The 24691-nt window shown below is 49.9% G+C and overlaps 1 protein-coding gene across 1 annotated transcript; it reads right to left on the bottom strand.

Annotated features, from left to right (window-relative positions):
- Window positions 1-185: 185 nt before the first annotated feature.
- Window positions 186-24319, bottom strand: LOC117588728. Its single transcript, XM_034280198.1, has 7 exons — window positions 23909-24319; window positions 11375-11877; window positions 10596-10775; window positions 2911-3002; window positions 2728-2853; window positions 2238-2576; window positions 186-2171 (listed from the first exon to the last, which is right to left on the bottom strand). The coding sequence occupies exons 2-7, from the start codon at window positions 11864-11866 to the stop codon at window positions 509-511; spliced, it is 2892 nt and encodes a 963-aa protein (XP_034136089.1). The 5' UTR covers window positions 11867-11877; window positions 23909-24319; the 3' UTR covers window positions 186-508.
- Window positions 24320-24691: the final 372 nt, after the last annotated feature.

Here is a 24691-nt window from a genome sequence, read left to right as displayed (position 1 = left end):
TTTTTTTTAGTAGTTTAAAAAAAAAAATATTAATAATAGTTTGAGAATTAATATGTGATATTTTTTCTTCTATTAAGATATGAACGATGAGGAGGGGGGGGGGGGGGGGGGGGGGGGGGGTTCTTGGCACATTTATCATCGATGCAAGGATCAACAATCAATCAATCAATAAATCAACTCAACAGTCAACCAGTATTCAAATAACGTTGCATACAAATCCATTCATCATTTATCATCTGTAGCTGCAGCTGTATTCTGCTTCGATTATCCTTTCTTTTGTAGTATTCTCGTTTGTTGAGTTGAATTAAATTTGGTTTTTGTGTGTGTTTGATTAACCGCCTAACAATTCTCTGAGCAAACCTACAATCGCCATAACAAATTGTTTCGTGTGAATCCTGCAGAGAGAGAGAGAGAGAGGATGAACTCCAGACTCTCAGGCTCTCAGGCTAAAGCTTTTCGTTCCGTTTCCTTACTCTCATTCCTCATTCCTCTTTACTCTCTTCCCTGTTTACAACTCTGCGAAAATGTTCTCCCTGAAATCGAGCTCGGGATGGGCCGAGTGCGAGGAGGAGCCGTGACCATAGTCCCGCGAGGAGGACTTCATGGAGCTGCGCCCGGAACCGGAAGCGGAGCCCGAGCCAGAGCTGAAGCTGGCGTTCCGTGGACTGCTGCGGCGCATCCGACCCTCGATGACGGCCATCTTGTTGAGCGGCTGCGTCGGATCCAGCTCGCAGAAGGCACCGGCTATGAGGTCGGTGCCGTTCAGCGAGTTGAAGCTGTCCCGCTTGGAGCCGCGCGACGACATGGCACCGCCCGCGTGTGGGTGGTGGTGCGACCCACTGGAGCTCTTCCGGCTCAGCCGATTCCGACTGTACTGATACTGATAGGCGGGCGGCGGAACGGATGCCACCGCCTGGGCACTGGCTGCCTGGGCGACAGCCGGTGGCAAGTTCTGTGCACCGCCTGGTGTGTAGTTGTCATAGAAATCCGGTGGCACAATCTCCTCCTCCTCCTCCTCCTCCTCCTCCTCCTCAACCTCATTCTCACCCGCATGCTGCTCATGCAGTCGATGCTCCACACCGGGATCCTGCAGGGAGGAGCACAGGCTGTACTCTGTGGGCTGGCTGCTGCCGGTGAGGGAGAGGCTGCTGAGGGGATCGTTGCCGGGCAGGACCAAGGCCAGTGCGGCCTTGTCGTAGCCGTAGGCCGTAGCCTCCCGCTTGGCCTTCGGCGAGCGTTGGGCATAGAGCTTCTCGATGTCCGGCAGCTGGCGACCGCCGCTGTGGCGGCTCTTCTCGCGCTGCTCCCGCAGCAGCATCTCCTGGATGTCCATGCTCCGCTCGCGCTCCAGCTGGTCCATGATCTCCAGGTCTCGCTCCAGGGTGCTGGACGAGAAGGTGCTGCTGCTGCACTCGCTGAACGAGATGTCCTTGTGTCGCAGCCCCACCCCGCCGCCGCCGGCCGCTGCTGCTGCTGCTGCTGGCCAACGCTGTGGCCCCACCATCATGCTGCTCACCACGGAGCTCTCCTCCCCATCGCCATAGTTGCTCGTGCCGCTGTCATCCAGCATGCTCCCAGTCCCAGTCCCATTCCCAGTCCCAGTCCCATTTCCATTCCCATTGCAATAGGATGAGGCGGTTATGCCCGACATGCACTCCGCACTGCGCAGCTGCCGCTGATTGGGTGTCGGTCTGCTGCGGTTGCTGCTGCCACTGCCGCTGCTTGCGGGTTGTTTCCTCTGGTGATGGCCGCCGGCATGTCCCCCATCGGAGATGATGTTGATCTTGACATCGTGCTTCTTGCCGCGCACATCCTTGCCCAGATTGTTGACCACGCCAGCGTCGCCAGGTCCGCGTCCGCCTCTCATGCGCTCCCTCTCCCTGTCTCTGTCCTTGCCCTGCCTGTGGGGTGGTCCGCTGTAGCGTTCGCCGGTGGAGCCATGGCCCGCAGTCCGCTCGTGCCGCACCTTGGCCGGATGCTTGTGCTGCGGCTCGGGGTGTCCCTGGTGACCCTGGTGTCCCTGGTGTGCCTGGATGGTGGTGGTGTTAGTGGGTTCATCCTTCTCGATGGAGTCCTCCCGTGAGCCACGTGCCGCATCGCTGCGCCGCTGAGTCTTCTGCTTTCTCTTCGACGAGAGACGAAAGTAGCCCCGCAGACGCTCCTGCTCATCCCTGGCAAATGGAAGAATAAAAGTCATGGGGGGGATCAGGGGATCCTCGGGGGATGTGGACCCTTACCTGGGCAGTATCTGTGAGGCGTAGATGCAGGGAAAGATGACGGTGGGGAGGAAGGCCACCCACACGAACATCAGGTAGGTGAAGTCAAAGTGCTTCTGGTTCTCGTACGTCTCCTCCAGCGAGAGGCGCGCAAAGCGGAGGATCATCAGGGGGCACACGCAGACCACCTGGGTGGCGGCCATGCTCCCGAAGTTCCGCTGCTTTCGCTTCTCCCGATGGACATCCAGCTCGGCGCTGTACAAGTCATAGGATCTGCTGCTCGCATGGTTCCCATTGCTCAATCCCGCCACACCGCCGCCGCTGAGGGTGCGCGGCTCGGCCGACGACGTCGACGAATGCCTGGGACACAAAATATCTAATTAGACAGGAATCCCGCTCACTGGAATGGTGGTGTCGGATTACTGCTCCTCCTGCTGTAATCCCACACACTAAATGGATCCAATTAGCAGACAAAAGTGCCGGCCTCTGATTGAGTTTGACTCCCACTCACCGCTGGCGCATCCGCAGGTCCGCTCGGTGCTCGTACATCATGACCGCGAAGGGTCCCTCCGGCGGACGCAGCTCCTGCGACGTGCGGATATAAAGGTAGGACAAAAGGATGGCGGGGCCACAGTACCTGCAATCTCGGAGTAATTAATGCAATCAGACTGTATGGGGGGCTGGATGCACTCACATGAGCAGGAACAGGCCTCTGGTATACTCCTGCATATCGTCCATCAAGTTCACGACGCACAGCCCAATCCCGGCCAGCTGCGGCATGTAGTCCTGCAGGACAAATACAAGTGAAATGCGAATACAGAGAGTAAATATTCATTGAAATATGTATTTAAACTGCTTGTTTGGTGTGCCTTGGGTGCGTCCAGGGGCCACCCTCTATCGATTGCTCTGGCCCAAGCATTAATTGAATCAACTTGCCGCCCTTAACCCTAAGCCACCAGCAGAACCCCCGAAACCCACACACAGACCGGGGGGAGAGCTTCCAAATCAGAGCCACGACCATGTCCATGGCCCACTTGCAGCTCCTCCCCAAAACTGATTGTACTGTCTGCTCGTGTACACCCCCCGGACAGAGATTACGCCGTAATTGTAATTACATATGAATTCACGCGTAGCGAAAAAGTTTTGCCCGAGCAGCGAAGGAAATGAAGCCAGAAGAGCGGAAATGAATTCATGGCCAAATCCAAGTTATTTTCTCATTAAATGGCAATCTGGTGGTGCGGGTTCAGGTGCTCCGCAGCGATGTCCAAATGTATCCGTTGATGAGAGCAGAGCAGGCACTGCAGGCAGAGGAAGTCAACAAAAGTGGCAAGCGGAGGGTGGAGCCGTGAAAGGGGAAGATATAATTGGAAAGTGGAAAGATTTGGCAGTGCCAATTCGAGTGAAAAGTAAGCAGAAAGTGGACAATGGCATAATCGAGCTTGCAGCTCTTCTGCCATCAATCAATGGGATGGGACTCGATTCGCGGCTAAACGGGTGGAGCAAGGAGCAACTGCAACTTGAAACTTTTCTTAAAGTTTCCTTACTTGCAAACGGATGTTCCGCACACACACACACACACACACATTGATTTGGTGATGCTGTGGGGGCGGGGAAGAGGGAGGCCACTCGTAAATGATTTTGTATGAATAACTATTAAAAAGTTAGAAACTCTCCTGACAGCAGGCGGCTGGCTACACCCACCGCCCAAAACTGGGGCCCAAAACTTTTAAATCAAATCGTAAACTATGACCCGAGTGGGGCGAGGGGCTAAGATAAAGAGTGGGCTGGAGGCAGCAGCAGGAAAAAGTTTTCCATTCGAAGCACCCGCCAGGAAAATGTAATGAAACCTTTTGCTGCCCATCCCATTTGGCCCATCCCCGCAGAGCCACGCAGTCATTTGGGTAATGAACTGTTAGCGCCGTACAATCTGGCCAACAAATCTGTTTTGAATACTTTGGCCAAAATGCAAATAAACGAACGAAAGGACAGCGACACAGATGCTCTCTGGGATGCTCTCCCAGAGCAGAGCCCCCCCTCCTGCCTGGCAAACTGCTGCTGCGAGAGTATTCCATCTTCGTCCTGCCAGTGGCTGTCAAGCGGGACTCGGACTTCTCGCCTTGCCCTGCCTTCTGCGTGTGTGTTTTTTATGGCCATCTCTCATTTCGGCTCATCTCCGTGTTTATGGCAGTGGCCAAAGGATCTTTCCCTCGCTCTCTGTCCGCTCTGTCCGCTCTGCCCGAGTTATGATTACCTTCGCTGGGTTCTCGGCTAATGCAATTGATTTGATTCGTGTTGGGCACAAATCAATTTGAGGCTCGCCCGTAAACAGTTTATGGTTGGATGAGGAGCCACCCACTGCCCCAACAGTGCAGAATGGCAGCGACAATGGGACGATGAGGATGCCGATGATGATGATGATGATGATGCTTTCAACAAGTGGCCAGGCCATTAAATTGGCTCACAATATTCGAGCTTCTGGCCACGCCACGCCCACGTCTGGGCAGAGAGCAGAAAGAGAACGCCGCCAGTGGGGGCATAAAGATATTTACAATTTGGCGCGCGTTTCCAAATAATTTATCGACTCTGGACTCGGCGCGGGTCTCCAGCTTCAGCAGCAACAGAAGCCGAACCAGAGCCACAGGCGAGCGCACATTAATAACAATTTATTTCCGCCATGTCAGGAGGCAGGAGGCAGGACCCAGCATTCCATAGATACCTCAAAGACCACGCTCAGGCCCAGGCCCAGGGGCAGTGGCTGAGGCAGAAGTACGAGCAAAGTCTTATCATCCATACTGTCGTCCCAGTTTTGACTTTGACGAATCGCTGCTGAAGGATGCGCGAGGATGGAGGAGGCGAAGACTGGTTATTGGATGGCCCGGAAATGAAAATGAAAAGCGCTTAATAACAATTTACAAGTGCTCAGAGACTCAGTTAGCCATAGGCAGAGCCAGAGATCAGAGACCATTTTGATCCAGGGATCTAAACCCAAAAGCTCTCTCCACACACACTCCAGCTTCAGTTTCATTTTTCGGGGGCACAAAGGACAGACATCGGAGATGTTATTCGGTTTGAAATTCGTTTGAAATTTGATTTCATATTGCGATGTCCTCGACTGAGCTCCAGCCAAAAACAAAGTGAACAAAACAAATGAATAAAATGCAGAAAAACGGTACACAGAGGAGGGAGAAATGCTCATTTGTCAGCCTCAGATGTTTCGGGCATTACTTGCATATTTTTCTCTGTTAGTTATCAAAAAGCGATAATTGAATTGAAACCCCCCACCAGTGCCCTTCCCCTTCCCCTTCCCCTCCCCCACACACACGCTCTAATTAAAAGAAAATATTTAACGTAAAAGCAAAATGGAGGAAAAAGTCATGGAAGGAGGCAGGCGGGGGCCGACCTCTGGTTACCAATAATAATCGCGAGTCTTACCATTTTTGTTCGGGGCAAAAATCGTTTCTAATGGGACAACAGACAAAGCAAAGGTCGAAGGGCAGGCTAAGACAACAACAAGAAGGGAAAATGTTGCCAATGCATAATTAAAAGCGAAATTTTTTGGTAATTTAAATAATAGGAAAACAATGAAAGCAAAGCAGGGGGCAGGGAGCAGGGAGCAGGGAGCAGGAGTCGGAGTTGGATGGGAGGGCACGTTCTGGTCCAGAGATTCTAGTGTAAACAGCAAAAGGAGCAGGCCAAAGGTTAGGCCTGGTCGTGGAGTGACCGAAAAAAGCACCCGATAAGGACCTTGGCCAGAGGCTGGTGGCAAGTGGCAAGTGTCTGCCGCATAACGGTGGACGTTGGTGGCATTACCGAAAAAGACACTGCCGGACTTAATGGCCGTAAAATGCTTGCCAAGCGGACAGCCAGCGACGAGCTTGGGTGCACAGCAAACACACACAAAGACACAGACACACCCACCCGGAGCTCGGCATGGACCCACAGCTGTAGGGGGGGTCAGGACCCCTAACCCAGACGGCATGTGTTGCGCTCCGTGAGCTTACGATAATAACACAATTATGTACTTACATAATTAAAGTCGTAAAGTGCACAAAAAACACACACACACAAGCGCAAGGACACCGCACACACAGAAAAAGGATACAGTGCAGAGAGAGAGAGAGAGAGAGAGAGAGAGAGTGGACAGTCGTCGGCTTTGATTTGGATTTTTCATGAATTTTTTCACGCTGCTTTGGCGTGACAGGCGACAGGCAAACGAAGCGGAAACCATGCTTTCGGAACTGAAAGAAAAGGAGAAATCTGTGCTCCGATCTGCAGCAGAATGTACAGCCAGCTGGCACTGCAGTGGGAGGACTCTTTCTCACTTCATTTGTTGCTTCTGTACCATAAATAGGAGCAAGCAAGATGGCAGACAGATATACTCGGATCCAAAGCAAAATAAACTTAAGCCTGGCTGGGAAAGTGCTTTTTTGCCACTTGAAAGTTTGGTTTTTTTTGGTCTCAGACGAGAAATTGAAATTGGCATTGCCTGCAGGTGCTGGCCAGACCCAAAACTGAGGTTTCCTTTGGCGAATGGAAATGTCTGAGAGGCTTCGCCTCGCACATGCAGCAATCCCTCATCATCGGACACGGGGAGTGGAGTAACTTTGAGTTATTTGCTGCCCTTTGTTCGCTCGTCTCGGACCCCGGACCCCGGGCCCCGGACAACAAGTGATTTAGAGCTCTAAGCTGCTTACAGCAGAATAACCGAACCAAATGCAGACACAATAAACGGCAGCTTAATGAGCACGAAGCACCATTGATAGCCTGGCAGATCGATAATTGTGAGCAAAGTCTTCTTTAATGCTCAAAATGTGAAACCCTTTGGCCGGGCAGACCCCGCATGAGGGGACAATGTTCGGCTTTAAAGAACGTCGCACTTGGAGCACTTGGAGCAGCCACCCACACGGCACACCCAATCAGCGAATCACCCAAGCACTCAGCCCACGCTGCCACTTCCAGTAGGAGAGAGAGAGAGAAAGCGCCTAAATATTATAACGAAATTTGAGCTGCCATTTCACGGCAGCCAACAATTTGACAACCTCCAAGGCGGCTCCTGCTCCACACGCAGCCTGTCCCTCTGTCCCCCTGTCGTCTGCTATTTTCCACGAATTTGATGATATTGTTATTTTACAATATGTAAAACGTTTACGCGGAATTCGTGCCACTCCTGGCACACCCGAGCATTGCGCCAGCGATTGAACTCTTGAGCCAGGGAAAACAAAGGAAATGCCTGGAAAAACAAAGCTCACAGCAAGGGGAGAACTAACCACCGATGCATTGGGATCTTCCTTTGTCTGTGGCCACACCCATGCCCCCCAAACGCCCCATTATCAATGTCATTAGTTGCCTCGCAAGCTGTTGCTTCCTCCTGCTGCCGCATAAAAATTGATTGCAGCACGCATCAAAGGCAAGGAATCGCCTTGCCACCATTTCGCTGGCCATTGCCACGCCATTTTGCAACAGAGCCAGGCAGCGGGGCCAGCAGCAGCAACATCATTAGTGGCCATTAAATTTTGTGTTAAACAAAATCAAAATGAAGTCCCTCCTGTGTGTGCAGTTTCCTTGGCATTTTCTTTGGGGGAAAAAACTGTCGCGATTTTTCACAATTAAAAGAGTTTATGCCCAAAACATGTGCCCTCCCCATGTGCAGCTGGTGGAATTGGTGTGGAAAGTGCAAAATTCCTTCATTTCAATTACTGAAAATGGCCATCATCTGGCAGCTGGAGGGAGGATGGAAGCAGAACTCCTTGGAGACTGCTGCAACATCTTGCGCTCCAGCTTGTTTGATTGATTGATTGATTGACTGATGCTGCATCCATTTGCCTGATAAGTTCTGCTGCCCATTTCAGCTGAAACGACACTGCCCTCTGCGACCCTGTGGGTGCACATCAACTAATTCTCTTCGACAATGTTGCAATTTGCATTGCTCGTTGTGTACTGGTAAATGGCAATTTAATAAGTCCACACACACAGCAACCTCTGGCTGCTAACAAAGTTACATTTATAATGATGAAGATGAAGGCAAAAGGCAACAGAAGGAAGTGCGGCGGGAGAAGCATACAGGACATGGCAGGACGGGCAGCAAAGAACCACACGAATGCCCCGTGCCCGAGGTGAACCCTCGCGAAGTCCTTTGATTTCCGGTTAAGGCGGAAGTCTCATTTATGCACCCAACCCAACCCAACCCAACGCAACGCTTCGCCTCCGCTCCCTCCAATCTGCATGTGTAATTCTTACAAATTGTTACAACGAGCCCAAGGCCCAGGGCCGCCAGTTGATTGTATTTAAAGTTTCTTTCTCATCGAGCAACTTGTGCATGGATATGGATTCATTGCTAAGAAAGATCTACCTACAAATGTCCCACCTCTTGTGTGGCCATAACTCTGCCTTACGCTGCTTAATGTTAGCTCTGACTGGAATTTTCATGTCCTTTCCAAGGAAATGCAAGGCGGGAAATGGGAAATGGGAATGGGAATGGAACTGGAGCTGGAGATTAGAGGAAGCCGGCAAGTTGGAGTACATTCAGGATTCGATCTTCATGCCGTGTGGCAGATCTTTGGACCTTTGGAGTGGCAAAAATAATTCGGGGCAGGGCTGCGTACCACTCCAGAGCCATTTGTTCAGGGCTCTACTTGATGAAGGTAGAGGGATTTTATTTGTTTTCCACTCTGATTTGTTTGGGGACAACTTAAAAAATCAATTTGCCCGCCACACAAAGGGAAGCCGAGGCCTCGTCTGGCCACAGGTGCCACGTGGAAAATATGGAAAATATTTTCAATTTGTTTTGTGGAAAAGTTTCTGACACTTTTCCAGGCCAAACACGCAAACAAACAGCAAAGTTTCGTTGGCCAGTTATGGCAGCCTCCACGATTATTACCTGGAAATACCAGAGCCCAAAGCCCAACCGAATCGGAGCGGACAGGTCAGGTCTGGACTGGACTGGACTGGACTGGACTGGACTGGACCCTACCTATATGAAGCAATTCATTTTAGTGTTTGACTTTTGGCCATAAACAGAGAGCCAAAGGGGGAGAGAGGAGGGGAGGCTGTGAGCTGGGGCTGGGCAAACTTTTCCTTATTAAATGGAGAATCGTTTCCTGAGATCCCAGGCTCTCCCTCTGCTCTGTCTTGTGGAATCGCCTGCCAAATTGCGAATTGGCAATCAGAGTCCACATGGAATTGTTTATAAAGTACAAGGAAGAACGTCGCATATGCACATGCTCCACACTCCTGTCCGTTGGGTGTGTCCGTAATAAAATGCTAAAATATTCATAAATTGCCACAAGCGGGAGACCTTCATGCCCCGAAACAGAGATAATAAGCCCTCCTCCCGGCAGCTCCTTGGTGAGCCTTGGAGTGGAGCCATCAAATTATACGCAAATATTGAATTAATGAAATTATTGACAGGCGAATGAGCCTGTTACCAGGCAGCCAGGCAGCCAGAGTGGAGTGGTGGTGGTGGTGTGTCCCCATGCACCTATGTATGGGCCATCATCATCAGCATCAGCAACATGGACAGCGCTGTGCCTGGTGGCCCCACTTGTTGCCTGACAGTTCTTAAGGGCTTCGGCGTTCAATGAATTGCCACAAAAATTATACAAAATGATTTGCCAAGGGTTCAGTCAACCTTCCCGCACTATCGCCAAGGAAATCAGAAAGTCAGCTGACGATCTACATTTGGGGACTGTCTGTACGATCTTCGTCAAGTTTAATGTTTGCACCCCGAAAGCCTCCGCAAAGATCCCACAGCTGTTATACAATATGCAAGGCCAAAGGGCAGGAGGGAGGAGGGAGGAGCTTGCCCCAGTGAGGAGGACATGACACAATGCCAGAGTCTGGCCCAGCCCCAGGCAGACGTGGAGAGAGCGAGTAAGTGTATCAAAAAGTTGCAACACTTTATGGGCTATAAATATTTATGCCTCTTGTTGCTTGTTGCTGTTGTGGGCGCACTTTGAGGCAGACACAGGCACAGGCACAGCCACAGGGAGAGCCAGAGCCAGAGCCAAGATATTTTGGCAACAAAATGCAGGCCGACAGGCAGACAACGCTGACAGGACGATGTTAACGAGTTTGAAATTGAGCCCCAGACTCTCGGTCTCCCAGTCAGCAAATTGCAAGCAAATTCTGTTGGACTAAGCACAGCCGTGGGACATGTAAGATGTTTCCACATGAAGTCTGCCAAAAATGTCAATTAAAAGTAACAACAGAAGAGCTGGTTCACGGAGCGAACTCGGAACAACTCGGAGCTTGCTCATCGAAAAGCGTTGTCAAGTCTCGTCGCATATGTCTTGGGCCGCTTTTATGGTCTAGTGCACTCGCTTTGATCTTCGGTTGCCGTGACAAAGTTTTATTTTCAATCAAGCAACGCCCCGTACTCACCCCCAGCTCCACGTAGAAGGTGTATATGGGATAGGGCAGGGCAATCACCATGCCAGTCAGCCAGGTGGCGCAGCAGCAGACAAAGCCCGGCAGTCGGCCCTTCAGCGGATCGTTGAGCCAGCGCATGCGATCCCAGGCAATCAGGATGTGCGATATCATGGCCACATGTAGCGGAATGTCCTGCAAAGAGACAAGGCAAAAGCAAAGCAATTACAGTCGCGGAGGGGTTTGATGGAGCTGCCGATATATTCGCGCATTTGTCAGCTTTAAGTCAGACTCTGCCACCCGCTGCTCCACCCATCAATCATTTGGCAAAAGGCAGGGCGGGGGATAAGCCACTTTTTGTGTGTGTCCTCTGGCTGCCTGTTGTGTGTGTGTGTGTGTGGGAGAGCTATTTGTCGCCCTTTTGTGATGGCAATCAAATCAAATCATATCCCGTACTGATACAGCAACCATTTGGATCAAGTAATAGAATCTCCTGCAGCGTCAAGGTTATAAATGTAATCATTTGTCTGCTCCACAGATTGAAGGGCCTGTCGCTGTGCCGCCAGATATGTGGCCCACCGAATCCATTTTCTCTTGCCCCCCTGCAATGCCAAGGACTGCGGTAGTCTGCCAGCGTTACAATGATTTTATTTGCGTGTAATTTCTGCGCTTGTCAATCACGATGGGTGTGCCAATAATGAGGTGCGGCAGGCCAAAGATTGCTCAATTGAGCGGAAGCGGATGATGCCGTTTCCACTCAGCAAAATGTACCTGCAAATAAGTCATGGACTCACCTGTAGCATGGGCAGAAAGAAGCACAGAAACTGCCCGAAGATCCAGTTCTGGATGAGCATCACCATCAGCGAGACGGGCAGGACCAGGGCGCACTGGACAAAGTGGCACAGGGCCAGATTGATCAGGAATGAGTGTGTCACATCCTTGTACAGGCGATGGTACATAATGTACACGATAATTGCGATATTAAGAATCACGCCAAGGATGGCCAAGGCCGCGTATTGGATGAGGAAAAGCCAATAAACCGACTTGATGCTCGCCTTCAGGTTGAGCCGCTCCATGTCGGCTGTCGAGTTGACGTGCCAGTCCAGAAAATTGACAATCGCCATTACGTACTTCTCTGGCATATCCTTAAGCTTCTCGCCACCGCCGCCACCGCCGCCACCGCCACCGCCACCGCTGCCGGCACCGTCACCACCGCCCGAGGTGCTCGCGGCCAGATGGTAATCATCCGCCGCTGCCCCACCGGCATGCAGAACAGTGGATGACATTTTGTATTCACCTGGAATGACATGAGCATAAATGGTTAGTTAAACCCACACACAAAACCATGAAGCGAAGCAGAAGAATACCCAACGAAGCCTCCCACCAGCAGGGAATATTCAGCAAATATCTCCATCCCAGCCCATCCCATCCCATCCCAATGTATTCATTGTAAAGGGTACAAGTATTTGTATGTTGTCTTTGCTTGCACTTCGAGCTCCATTCTCGTATGCAAACCATTGTCCCTGCCCCTCTGTTGGTGGCAAGTTTTTGTCAAGTTATGCACGTCACATCGATGGACAGCGACAGAGGTTGAGCCAGGCACCCACCCGACAAACATTTGAAATATCTTCTGCACGCCCTTCCTCTCTGGCTGCGAGGCTGAAGCGTCCGTCTGGCTCAAACTTTGGCCTGTTAAAACATTCCACAGCCATTCATTCCATTCGTTTCATTGTTCTGCTGTGGCTGTCGTACAATAGTTTAGGTTTGCTTTGGGGTTTGTGCTTTGTTTTGCTTCGATTCGGGATTCAGCATGCAACATTTTGTGGAAGGAAATTTGCCAAAAAGAGGACTCCAGGCAGCGGCAGACTGCAGTCACTCCACAGGCCGTCGGTTGTGTCCCACATGACATGGAAATTGAAAATCTGTATGCAACGTCTGTCTGCTCGGGAGGGGGTAGAGGCTCTCAGGTTCCGCTGTGCTCTTCCCAAAGAATTTCAAACTAGACAGACAGAAATACACCCAGAGAAAAAAAGGTAAGACACGCGCCACAGAGTGGAAATGTTTCAATTTTGAAGACTTTTTCTCTCGCTGCACACACTGGGGGCACGTACCACACACACGCAGACATGCTCCTGCCACAGGAGCAGCCGCAGACAAACATGCCACGCCCACTTGGGGCTACGCTCTTCGTTGGTCTTCCGGTCTTTCGCTTTGCTGCTTTTCCGAGGATAAGGAATCCTCCTCCTAGCCCTACGTTTGGCTCCTTTCAATTTGGGGCGGCAACTTCCGGTCAATTTATTGTTGCTAATTCTCTTCTTTACTTTCCACAGGGCACCCACCCTGCAGTGCCCACTGCAGTCAGCTGCAACGTGCAACGTGCCACTGCAGCTGCAGCTGCAACTGCTGGCTCACTCCTAATTTTGTTTGAACATGCCATTTGGTAGGCAGAGTTTGGTTGGGCTCCCAATGGCTCTATCTGTGTGTGCTAACATTTTGGGGCGAGCCAACTCCCCAACTGGTGTGCGGCAGTGTCTGCTGAGTGAGTCTATTATGCCGCTCAATGATTTAGCAGCCCTCAAGGGTGGTGCTCCCCCCATGCATGGCTCCCCGACAACCGCAATGTGCATTTCCATTCCGCTCCGATTCATTCGCATTTCAGATGCTGCTGATGATGTTGACCACTTGTTGAATTAGCTCTGATATCCATGGAGCAGGGATTAGCGCTATCCATTTGTCAATTATTTCGCTTGCAAAGTTGTAATTCCATTTGCGGATCGGTCGCCCATTCCTTTCGCACATTTGATGTGGCTTTTCCACAGCCACAGCCACAGCCCCAGCCACAGCCATGGTCCCTGTGTGCCACTTCGCCCCTGGGTCTGTGTGTGTTAATTAGCTTAAAATGTTGATAGACAGCGTGCTGCGGCTTGTGGCTGCTTTTGCTACTGCCTGCAGCTTAAGGAATGACTTTTGGACCCATCAATTGGATACAACTTCACTCGTCATCCAAGCAAAACCCAACAGCCACGCCGCAGAACCAAGAGGCAGCAAACAACTTTTCTCCCCACGAAACAGACGGAGATGCGGGTGCATCAATCACAGCCCACTCGGCGCTGTTAGTTCTCTGTTTTACTTGGTCATTAGGCGACAGATCTAGCACCCAACCCAGTGGGTAAAGTTGTCAAAGGGAGGCGGAACTCTACTTGCGTACTGTTGACTGAAAGTGGAAGTGGTTTATGTTCGAAACGATTTGTTTGAAACAAGTTTGCTGTGTGCTCCATCTGTCCGTGTCTTTTCCTTTGATTGGAGCTTTGCCCATCACAGAAATGGTTCATGATCTTCATTACTTTATTACTTCTTCTGTGTTGGGGGCTGCTGCATAAATCACTTTCCATCTGAGCTGGCTTGCTCATTGCTTGAACGAGGCTGGTTAATGTGAGGCCAGACACAGAACACAGAGACTTACAGACTTAGAGACACCTCCAAGCATGTGTCTGCCTTGTATCCCGTGCAACCAACAAGGAGTCAAGTAATTAATACTGATTTCCCCCTTACGCTCATCGAAGCGGAACAGCGCACAGGAGCACAAGGACGTGGTACAACAAAGAGAGCGATACAGCAGCGTTTAGCAAGTGACAAGCAGAAGCGACAGGCAACAACTTTAGTTTGTGTCTCAAGGTCCTCGGCACGCTTGCAGCTGCCACCTAGAAGCCTAGCCTCCTGCTCCTCCGCCGGCCTGGTGTCGTCTTTCGGAAACTTTCCTAATTAAGCAAACGGAAAACAAAACGCCTTTTCAGCCTCACAGTATGGAGTTGTTTCCTTTGTCTGACTGCCACCTTGACCACCTCCGCATTGAATTGGCCGGCAGGGAGACAGAGCTACAGACAGAGAATATTTATATTTCGTATTCGATTTAATTAAAGTGCAATCTATTCAAAACACACAGAGAGTGTGCTGCTGCTATTTACATATGAAATGTATTCGTGGATTGCAATTCGAAGCCCGCATTGGCCTTGGACTGTCGTCACCTGTGTGCAGCGTGCAACATCCAATTATTTGTGCGTAATAGATGCGAAATGAAATGTAACATTTGCAGGCATTTGCGAGGTCAACTAATGCTCTCTCTCTCTCTCTCTCTCCTCTCTCTGACTCTTCGAGGGCAAATCAAATATATTGAAAGCATAAATGGGCTTTCATATTCTTTTGTTGCCAAAGGTTATTTAATTGAGAGTTATCTAATTGAATCAGCAAATGTTCACCATCGCAGATGCAGAGAAACTGCAAATTGCAGATTAACTTTCTGCCCATAAATCCCAACATTCTCCGTTATGTTAGGGTATTTGCCTGGTCGACAACAAAAAAACAATCGCAATTGTCGCTTCGATGGTATCTGAGAGTCAGTCAATTTGATAGAAAGCGAATGGTTTATTGTTTCACCTGCCACCTGCCGCACGCTCAAAAGTATGCTACATAAAACACAAAGCAGAGCAAGAGCCAGCCACAGCAGCCGGCAGTGGCAGTGGCAGTGGCAGTGGCATGAATGAGTGAGCGAGTTAATTGCTCAGCAGCACGCAACGCGTCGGCAAATGTATTTTAATTAGCAAACAAATGATTTTGATAGCTCAACCACGCCCCCAAAAGTGCCCCACTAATCCCTCTGAATCGGCGATATCAGAGACAAAGCCCCCCCAAAGCCGATGCGGCCATGAAGTCAACAAAAGAGAGAAAAGAGCCAACCCCAACCGCCTCCCCAGAAATTATATGGCCCATCAAAATTTGTCATGTATAACGAGTCGCACGAGTGCGGGGAAGCGAATTCAATTGGAAGGGAGTACAGTACACACACACACACACACACACACACACACACACAGAATATATGTATCTGTATCTAGGAGTGGGCAGGGTAATGCACGCCTCTTAGGCTGAAGCGTCCATAAATTAGCAGGCACTGAGGCGACATTCGAGAACGCTCAAAAACTTTTATCAGGCTTTCCACAGAAACTCCTCAGCAATCCTCTGTCACACGCCTGCCCCTGTCGCTGTCGCTGTCGCCGTTTGGGGCATTCCTTATTTTGAAGCCTCTTCAGCCTGGGCATTGACTGATTATGGCTGCCGCCAGCAGGCAAATAAAAACACACACAGGAAAAGGTAAGGCCGAACGGTGAGGGGAATACATGGAAATTGATAAGCCAGTTGCTGGTAAACACACACACACACACACACACTTGTGTGTACACTTTATGTTTATTGTTTTCGCCCACTTTGCCCACCCCAAGCCAAACAAACGCACTGAAACAACGAACACTCGAATACCCTTCACGCGCAGGCACCCTGCCCTCCTCGTGAGTGCTGTATTGCTCTAGCTGTTTAATTTTATTATGTGTACACACACACACACACACACACACACACAACACACTCAAGTACGAGTAGATGCGACTCAGCTGACTCTGTTCATTCGATTGCCTTTTGCTCACTGACTAGTCTTGGCCCAGTTGTTTGTTGTCGCTGTTGTTGGAACATTTTCCAATTCCCAATGCTGCACTTCGTCTTGAACTTTGTTCGAGTATCCAAATGCAGTGCAAGGACATTTGCCTCTTGGCTCTCGAAGGCATTAGCTTCTTTGTCACTGCCTCATGGGCATCAACGAAATATATGCAAAGTTTTGCATAAAAAACTGGAGACTTGTCACATTGCATGCGAATAAGAATGGATTAGAACTGCCTCTGGCTGATTAGCTCAATCAGGGAGCGAGGATCGATTAGTCGTCTCCAAGCGTAGTCCATCAAAAGTAGTTTCTGTTTACATATTGATGGCATTTGTAATGCGGGTATAATTGGGAGCAGGAGTAGCTGCACTTGCCCGGTGTCCAGATACGGTTCGTCCCGAATAATTGCGCAATTATTTGATTTGCGCACTGCGCCTTCAATTGCTGTAGGAATAGTTCTGCACTCCAGTCCAGACCAGTCCAGGATGTGGATATGGCATATCAGCAGTGGGTTGGGCAGTGGCAGTGGCAGTGGCAACTGGCAAGGGAGTTGCGCACTGCGGCAGCATTATCGTTGGAGCTGAGGCTAATTATTTTAATGGCGCCAATCAAGCCAATTTACACAGTCGAAATGGGAAATGCGAAATGGGAAATGGGAAATGGGCAAATGCCAGGAGGATGGTCATCGGTGCAACAGTTAGTGAGCCCCGACCATGCCCACACAATCAACGGTGGAGCGTGCAGATAATTGCATACTGGTGTCCTCTCTTCTATGGACAGACTAGAACGAGCTGCCATGATGATTCAATGATTCGGTCATGGCATATCCCATAGTTATGGCACTCAAAGTAATTGCTCATCCTCCTTGACTCAGTCCTCAGGCTACGTGCTACATGCTACATGCTACATGCTACAGGCTCCACTTCCCTCCCCCACACTCCAGGGACTAACTCTAAACGGAAATTGATTTTGCAAGCCGTTGGCTAATCCGCTTCGCAGGGATTGAAGTCCTGCAATCCTCGGCCCCGCAAACTTCTTAAGCATTGCCAGCTTCCATCGATTTTTATATTTATTTTTTTCGCTTTATTTGCTACCCTTTTCCTTGTGGGACTCAAGTGAGCGGCAGTGGAGGAGGAGTAATGGAGGACAAATAAATAAAAGTGAATACTCCTGGATTATACGATTATTCGATTGGCAGGCTAATCGGACACCCCAAATGAAATTAGCAATGAATGAATGGGACTGGTAATGGATGATGGATATTTATGCAGTTTTTTCCTGGCAAAAGGGACTTCAATGTGCGGCGCTGTTTATGATACTTTTTTTTGTTCTCTGCCCCCCCCCACTCGTCGTTTCATTTTGTTCGATGTTGCCCTACGCTGGCCGTGTTCTTCTGCTCTGCTTACCCATGATTCCATAGCGAGAGGAACAAGACAACTATAAAGAGCGCAAGACGAGAGACGAGGCATGCGGACAGATGGCTCCGTCCATGAATGGATGGGTGGGCGTGGATTGGCTTGGCTTGGGTTGAAATTGACAAGTTTCTACTTGAGTGTGCAGTCAAAGAGCATTGGCTGAGCTCTGCCTGTGCCTCTATCCTACGCCTGGCCTGGCCTGGCCTGTCTTGTGTGTGTGTGTGTGTGTGTGTGGGTGTGTCGACAGCAACAGCAAGGCGAAGGACTTCCCCTTCTTTTCGTGGGGCGTGGGCCACGTCGGTCATTGACTCTCACTGCTGCAATTTGCTGCAACGGGCAGCACTGCTGCCAGCAATTGTCAATGGCAACTACAAATTTCAAAGCGACTTCCAATGTTGTACGCTTACAGGCAGCAAGAGGGAATTGATTTTGGTCAATGGCCTCTGGTGGCTGTCTCCCTACCAAAAAAAACCTACCAGATACATAGGAATATATACAGAAATACCTAAAGATAGATAGATAGATCACATATAAATGTTTATATGTATGCACATGGACCGTAATCAAAACGTTGCGAACTTTTGTTGTCTGTCAGAATGTGTAACGGTGCGTATGATTAATCTTGTTGAGACTTTTGGGGCGAAATGAATTTCAATAACAGAAACAGAGGAGGCAGCAAATGTCACTAATTGCAAATTAGTGCAAATATTTTCGATTGAACTTGTCCCGCAGGAGGAGTGGAGCGATCCCTTTGGGTGTGCCCTAATTGTCCCTCTGGATCTGCTTGTCATTTTGATTTTGCATGTGGCTTGTGGTCCTCCTCCGTGAGGTTTTGAGGCCCACTCCTGACCTCGTCGGCGGCTTTTGACTCGGATGCGGCTTCGGACTTCGCAATGCTTGAAGCATCTCAGTGGAAATTGCTTACGCGTTGCGGTGTAAATACTTTCGGCATAGACTGTTGCCTGTTACAAAAGATTTGAGACTGAAGCTAAAGCTAAAGCTGACCCTGGGGCTGTGAGCCTTTTGCGTTTGCATTTCGAAATAAAAGCGGGAACGGCGGGAACGGTGCGCTTTGTGGCTGCTGAAATTCCATTTCAATGCCACTCGAATGGCGCGATCAATTCCAGAGATTAAAAATGATTGTAAATACCCTTAAAATGAGGAAAGGTGGCCGCTGGGTTGCAGTTTGGTACCCCCTGTTTGGTCGAGGGTAGCAAACGTCGAGCCATGGCCAGAGCCAGAGCCAAGCAAGTTGGCCAACCCTTTGCAAATAGCTGACGGCACACTCTGCATAATTGAACAAACCCCTTGTTGCCCCTGCCACTGGGGCGTGCCACGACTATTGATGAACTTCAGGCCGCCGTAGGCCATTGTAGGCAGACGGCGCGTGGCTTCAACTTTTGCGGCTTCCTTAACCTCTGGCGCAATGTGTCCTCCACCCTCCTACAGCCTGTGGTCGAATCTTACACCTGCTCGCACCTGGGAAAGGCGCCAGTCATGGGCCAGCAGGCTCTTCTAAACGGTTGACAAAGGCTTTCTTCATTCCGCTTCGCTTCGCTTCGAGCCGGTAACGTGAGCAGAAACAGAGTCTGATTTTTGGGGCCGGCACATGGCGGCCCTGGGAGCAGCAGGCCGCAGCCGCAGTTTGATTAGATTTGAGCCGAAAGTCAGAGGGGATTCGGGAGGCCGCCACCCCCCCAGCTCTAAGCCCATCAAATGCCACCCAGCAGCCGCCACGGCTTTCCTCGTTATTCATTAACTTTAATGAGTTCATTTAAAGACGGGAGAGCAGGAGTAACAGTTGCGACAAAATGAGGAGAAGGAGGAGCAGAAGGCGGCTTTTGCCGATTTGCGGACGGGCAATTTTAAAAGGCTTGAAATCGAGGCAAGGTTCCTGGCTAATTGACAGCCAGATGACAGCAGCCACCAGATGAAAGGCAGCTGCGACGGGACACAAGCCCCCTGGGAGTGGCAGTGGTTGGAAATGGTGGAACCTTTTAAAGCTCCCGAAGCGACACACTCTGCCGTCAGCTAATTGAATTGCATCGCTAATTTCGGTGCTATTAGCTGACGTTTTAATTTGCCGTCGCCATCGCTGTCGCCGGCAAGGATGGCCAGCACTCAACACTTGGCCAAAACGTGGAGCGGAGCCGGAGGCCAGCAACGAATGGAAACGATGAACATTTAAATGTGTGGGACACTGCCCGACGGAAGTGCAAGCTTAACATTTGAATTCAAAGTCAAACGAGAAGCACGAGAGAGCCATTAAAGGTGGAACACAGAAAGCGGAAAAATCCTTGGGAGATCTTTAGAAAAAACTGCACATTCGCATACATCTCTCCATGGGGGGGTCTCATGCGGGTCTCCCTCCAGTGGGTCCTCTTTCTAATAAAAGAACACAGAGAACAAAGCAATTCCAAGCAGCCAGATGATTAAGGGGCAGGTTATTATGCAGCATTATGGCCATCAACTGCAATTTTGTGGTCCCACGCGCCCCATTTCCACCGGAAGGCAGGTTCCTTTTGTTAATAAACAATTTTATAATTTCAGACATCTAATGGGGAAGGACCGGACTCTACGTGAGAGACCTTCACAGATCGAGTTTAACGACAGCAGTCAGCTTTTGGCAGAGATACATACAACCCATCAACAACTGGTTGCTACAATCGATATTCTCACGGATTTCGATAGGCAGAAAAACATAATTTCAGGACCTTCAGAGATCGAGCTTAACGCCAGCAGTCAGCTTCTGGCAGAGATACACACAACCCATCAACAACTGGTTGCTACAATCGATATTCTCACGGATTTCGATAGGCAGAAAAACATAATTTCAGGACCTTCAGAGATCGAGCTTAACGCCAGCAGTCAGCTTCTGGCAGAGATACGTACAACCCATCAACAACTGGTTGCTACAATCGACATTCTCACGGATTTCGATAAGCAGCAATCAGCTTTCGCCCTCGTTTGGCCTTTTCATGATTTATGGCAGCCAGCAATCATTTATTCTCGAAAGCAATCCCTTGAGGGGCGTTTGCCCACCCCCCACCCAAAGTGTCTGCTAATGAATTTAATACGAGTTTTCCGCGGGGAGAAGGGTCTGCCTTGCAACATACCTTCAAGGAGCTACCATGCCCAGCCTGAAGGAAATGTTAAGTGCCTCCATCTTTGGCATTGGCCTCCGCGTGCGCCTCTGCCACTGGCACTGCCTCTGCTGGTGGCAGCAGAGCGTGACAACATTTTTAATTACATGCCGAACGGGCGGAATCGGCAGTGTCAGTGGCACAGCAACAGACAGGAACAGGCAACAGGCAACAGGCAGCATGGAAGAGTGGAAGAATGGGAGGCAGACATTCAAATATCAAGTACGACAACAAAGATGGAAAATAATTTACGCATTTTACACGCACTCCGCACAACGCTTTGGAACTACGTCCCACCCAACCCTTTGCCCACCCGGTCAACTTTTGGCTGTGTTTTTTTCTTGCTTTTCCATACGGCAGCGCAACGAAAGAGGGGAGCGCTTTTTACGACGAGTGTGGCATGGAGGGGGGAACTCCTTTCCGAATGCAACCCAAGGCACGCGCCGCTGTAGGCCCCATTCCGAGTCTCAGAGAAAGGGAGTTGGTAAGAGAGAGAGAGAGAGAGAGGGAAGGATATGGGCACGAACAGCAGGAGGCAGTGGCAGGAGCCATATGGAAATTGGGTAAGCGGCAAATGGCATCACATATGTATGTATGTATGAACGTGCTAAGACAGTGGGAATCGATTAAATTTCCTTTAATGCCAAACCATAAATTCCCGTCTTCCCTGCTCCATTGTCAGCGACCTTTCAACCCATAAACCCAAACAGCAACAGAAGCAGAAAAGTAAGCAAAAAGAGCAACACAACACACACAAAACAAGGGCAACGAAAAATGAACAACGAAAAAAAGAGACTCGAACTCATACTGGAAATAAAGCAAAAATTATGTCTAACGTCACATTGCCGAGTTCAGCTGATTCTTTATCAGAGTTAAGTGGTGGCTCTCCATCCAGACACCGTGCCAGGACAGCACACACACACACACACTCCACCCTCGGATTGTGTATGCCATTTGTTGTGCCTGGTGCCTGGTTCTTATGAGCAGCAGGCGGAGGAGGCTCCTATACCCTTGTCAAGGAGCAGCAGCAGAATAACATAGTCAATAAAGGAGGCCATAAAGAAAATGCATGGCATGCGGGCAGAGCATTGGGCAGAGCATCCTTAGCTAATTGAGTCAAAAGCACGCTGATATTTCCATCTAGGCTCTTCAGTTGTGATCGCTTCCCTACAGGGTATTAAGACATTCGACTCTCCATTCCCTACTTCCACTTGCTGGCAAATCAGAGCGAAATGAGAGATTTGTGAGGAGACTTACGCGCAACACAAAAATGAACTTTTGTGTGTAAATTTATGTGCATTGCCAGGACTCAAGGAAGCAAGAAGCTGGAGGAGGAGAAGGAGAAGGAGAAGGAGAAGAGCAAGCAGCCTCCATTTCAGTTGGCTAAGTAACTAACGCCATTAGCTGCTTAGTTTTTCTTCTTTCTTTGTTTCGTTTTTGTGCCCTTGGTGGATCTGCAGCTATTCCGGCATTTTTATTGCAACATTCCTTGGAAGAACATCAAACATCGGCTCCAGCGAGCAGCCAGAAATCATTGCTTAAGCCAGCTTTTCACTTGGCCCGCACTTAGGGCAGAGAGCACCATTCCTGGCATTTAGTTTGTTGCCCAGCATTGATTTTCGCACTCGAAAGAGAAGGAGAAAACCTTCAGGTGGAATCAAGGAATCAAGAAACAGATTAACTTTGGAATGTCCCTACAAGGGGCAAATAAAACTGTGCAGTTGAATCTCCTTTTGAGGAGACGAGGAATGCGGCAGGTCCCCTGCTCTACCCCCTGTCCCAACACTTCATAGGCGAATCCGAAATTGTGATTACATTTGGCGCATGAATATTCAATGGCATCGCCTGTGGCAATATGTCCAAAAGTAATGAGCGCCACAAAAGCAGAAGCGAACGAAAATTGTGAAAATAAAAATGGAAATTGTTTTTCCCGTCGTCGTCGTCGTCGTCGTGGCCTGCCCCCAGGCCCCGTCTTTCCTAACGCTTTTTATAGGCCTCAATCCCAGGCATAAAGGCACTTACAAACTTCTGCCACAATCACCGAATGCAGCACCTGATGCTGGATCTCCACACTATATACCGGTTGGATCCAATTCGAATGTTGGATATGGATTCCCTTTTTCTTCTGGCCCTGCTCCATGTTTACTTATTAATTAAAGCGAAGGCAAACAGCACAGCGGACCACATTTTGAATGTTTATTAAAGCCAGACCACAAAAGGCAAATAAGCGGACAATACAAATATTATTAATACTCATGATACACAGCTCCCCATTCTCCCATTCGCCTCTCCTTATCGCGCTGCTGTCGGCCATCATTCAGGATGATGGAAATGGAAATGGAAACGGCACGGGAAGTGGGGATTTGGGACATGGTAGATGGTAGATGGTAAATGGGCCACAGAGCAGCCAAGGGGAAATTAGCAACACCGCACAACACCCATCAGGCAACGAGCAGTTGGGTGTGTTTTAGCCATAAATGTATTAACTTAGTGTCACATTTATAGCCAAACAAAACGACCACAGCTACACCACACACCACTGCATTTCCAGACCAGCATGAAGGTGGAGATGGGTGGAGGTCACTGCCCACTGGACATGGGAGCTGCTTTAAAATTCCCTTCGATGTTTAATTGATGGCAAAACGATGCATTAAAAAGTATTTGTTACCCAAGGTGGGTGTAATCATGGGAAAACTGCAATTACTTTCGATACTTCGAATTGTTCATCCAAGACGTCTCCCCTGACTGCCCGACTTGCCCGACTTTCTGCCAAAGTTCTCAATTTAAATTGCTGGCTTTTGGGGATAGAGCGTAGGCCAGGGCTTAGCTGAGCGATTGACGCCTAAGTCCTGGCGTATTTCAGCTAATTCCGGGTAGAGCGACTAAGGGCTAAGGCCACTGCGCTGTCTGCCGCATTTATCAGGCTTTCGCACCCGCTAATTCCTTGGCGAGCAAGGCAGGAGAGAGGCCTGCCCCTGGCGCATGAATCATTTGACGGAGTACACCTGTTGTGTTGTGTGGCCGACAATCGCCCCCGCGATGGCTTAGGTCTGCACAATTAGCTAGGATGGGATCGCCCGGTAGATTGGCGACTCTGTCGAGCTGCTTATCAGCCACGAGGGGGGTGGGTGGTTGGAGGTTGGCCTAGCAGATGTGCAGCCGGAATCTATTTCCCACAATTGAAATAATAACTGGCGGCGGGAGAGTGCGCGCGATAAACAAATGTTCAATTATCGAACTACAAAGGAACAGACACACACACACAGACACAGATCGACTTACATTTACCAACTCGGCTGGCAGTGAGTGACCTTTTGTTGCTGTTACCGTTGAGGGTTTTTAGGTGAGTTCAGGCTCTCGAGGCATTGGACACTTGAACAAAAAAATAAACAAAAACAAATAACGCACGCACTCAATGAGATGAAATGTCCGAAATCAACTCAATCGAATCGAAACGAAATGAAACGAAACGAACCGAAGCACTACTACTGTGTGTGTCAGCGAACTCGTAAGCGAACCGTAACCGAACCGGTGTGAATCGGGTGAAGACTGAAGTTGAAATTGAAATTGAAGTGAGCGCTCAAAGGCCTACTGGGCTCCGCTGGAGGAGGCGGATGTGGATGATGGTTGGGGGCAGGCTGCGAAACCAACCGACGCTACGCAGGTCTCGCGACCAACTGAGGCGCCCAGCGCCCAGGCAGCGGCATTTAAGGCAGCCCCACCATCCGGATGGAGCCCCGACTGTCGCTGTCTCTGTCTCTGTCTCCATCTCTGTCCATGTCCATGTCCCTGTCCCTGTCCCGCTGCACGTTTGCTTGGGAACGACAGTAATGCCGGCAGAATTCTTTGTAACGGTTCCCAACCAGCTGTCAGGCCACGAACCAGACGAGAAAGCTTAAAGCTCAAAGCTCAGTAAGCGGACAAAGTTGTCATCTGTCGCCCACCTGGCAATGCCAACAGCTGTTCCCGCTCTCCGACTCGCTCTCTCTCTCGCGCTCACTGTATCTCTCTCTCTGTTTACGAATGAGCGGGCAAGGCAGAGACGGTGAGAGCTTGACACTTGGC

The sequence above is a fragment of the Drosophila guanche genome, unplaced genomic scaffold, assembly GCF_900245975.1.
Source record: "Drosophila guanche unplaced genomic scaffold, DGUA_6, whole genome shotgun sequence".
Lineage (NCBI taxonomy): Eukaryota > Metazoa > Arthropoda > Insecta > Diptera > Drosophilidae > Drosophila > Drosophila guanche.
This window is presented reverse-complemented; position numbering and strand designations above follow the sequence as displayed.

Bases quoted from the DNA above. Each gene is read 5' to 3' on its own strand.
- LOC117588728 (XM_034280198.1), bottom strand. From the start codon at position 11,866: ATGTCATCCACTGTTCTGCATGCCGGTGGGGCAGCGGCGGATGATTAC. The intron at 10,776-11,374 runs GTGAGTCCATGA...GTCTCTTTGCAG, and splicing joins TCTTTCTGCCCATGCTACAG to GACATTCCGCTACATGTGGC. The intron at 2,854-2,910 runs GTGAGTGCATCC...CCGAGATTGCAG, and splicing joins AGAGGCCTGTTCCTGCTCAT to GTACTGTGGCCCCGCCATCC.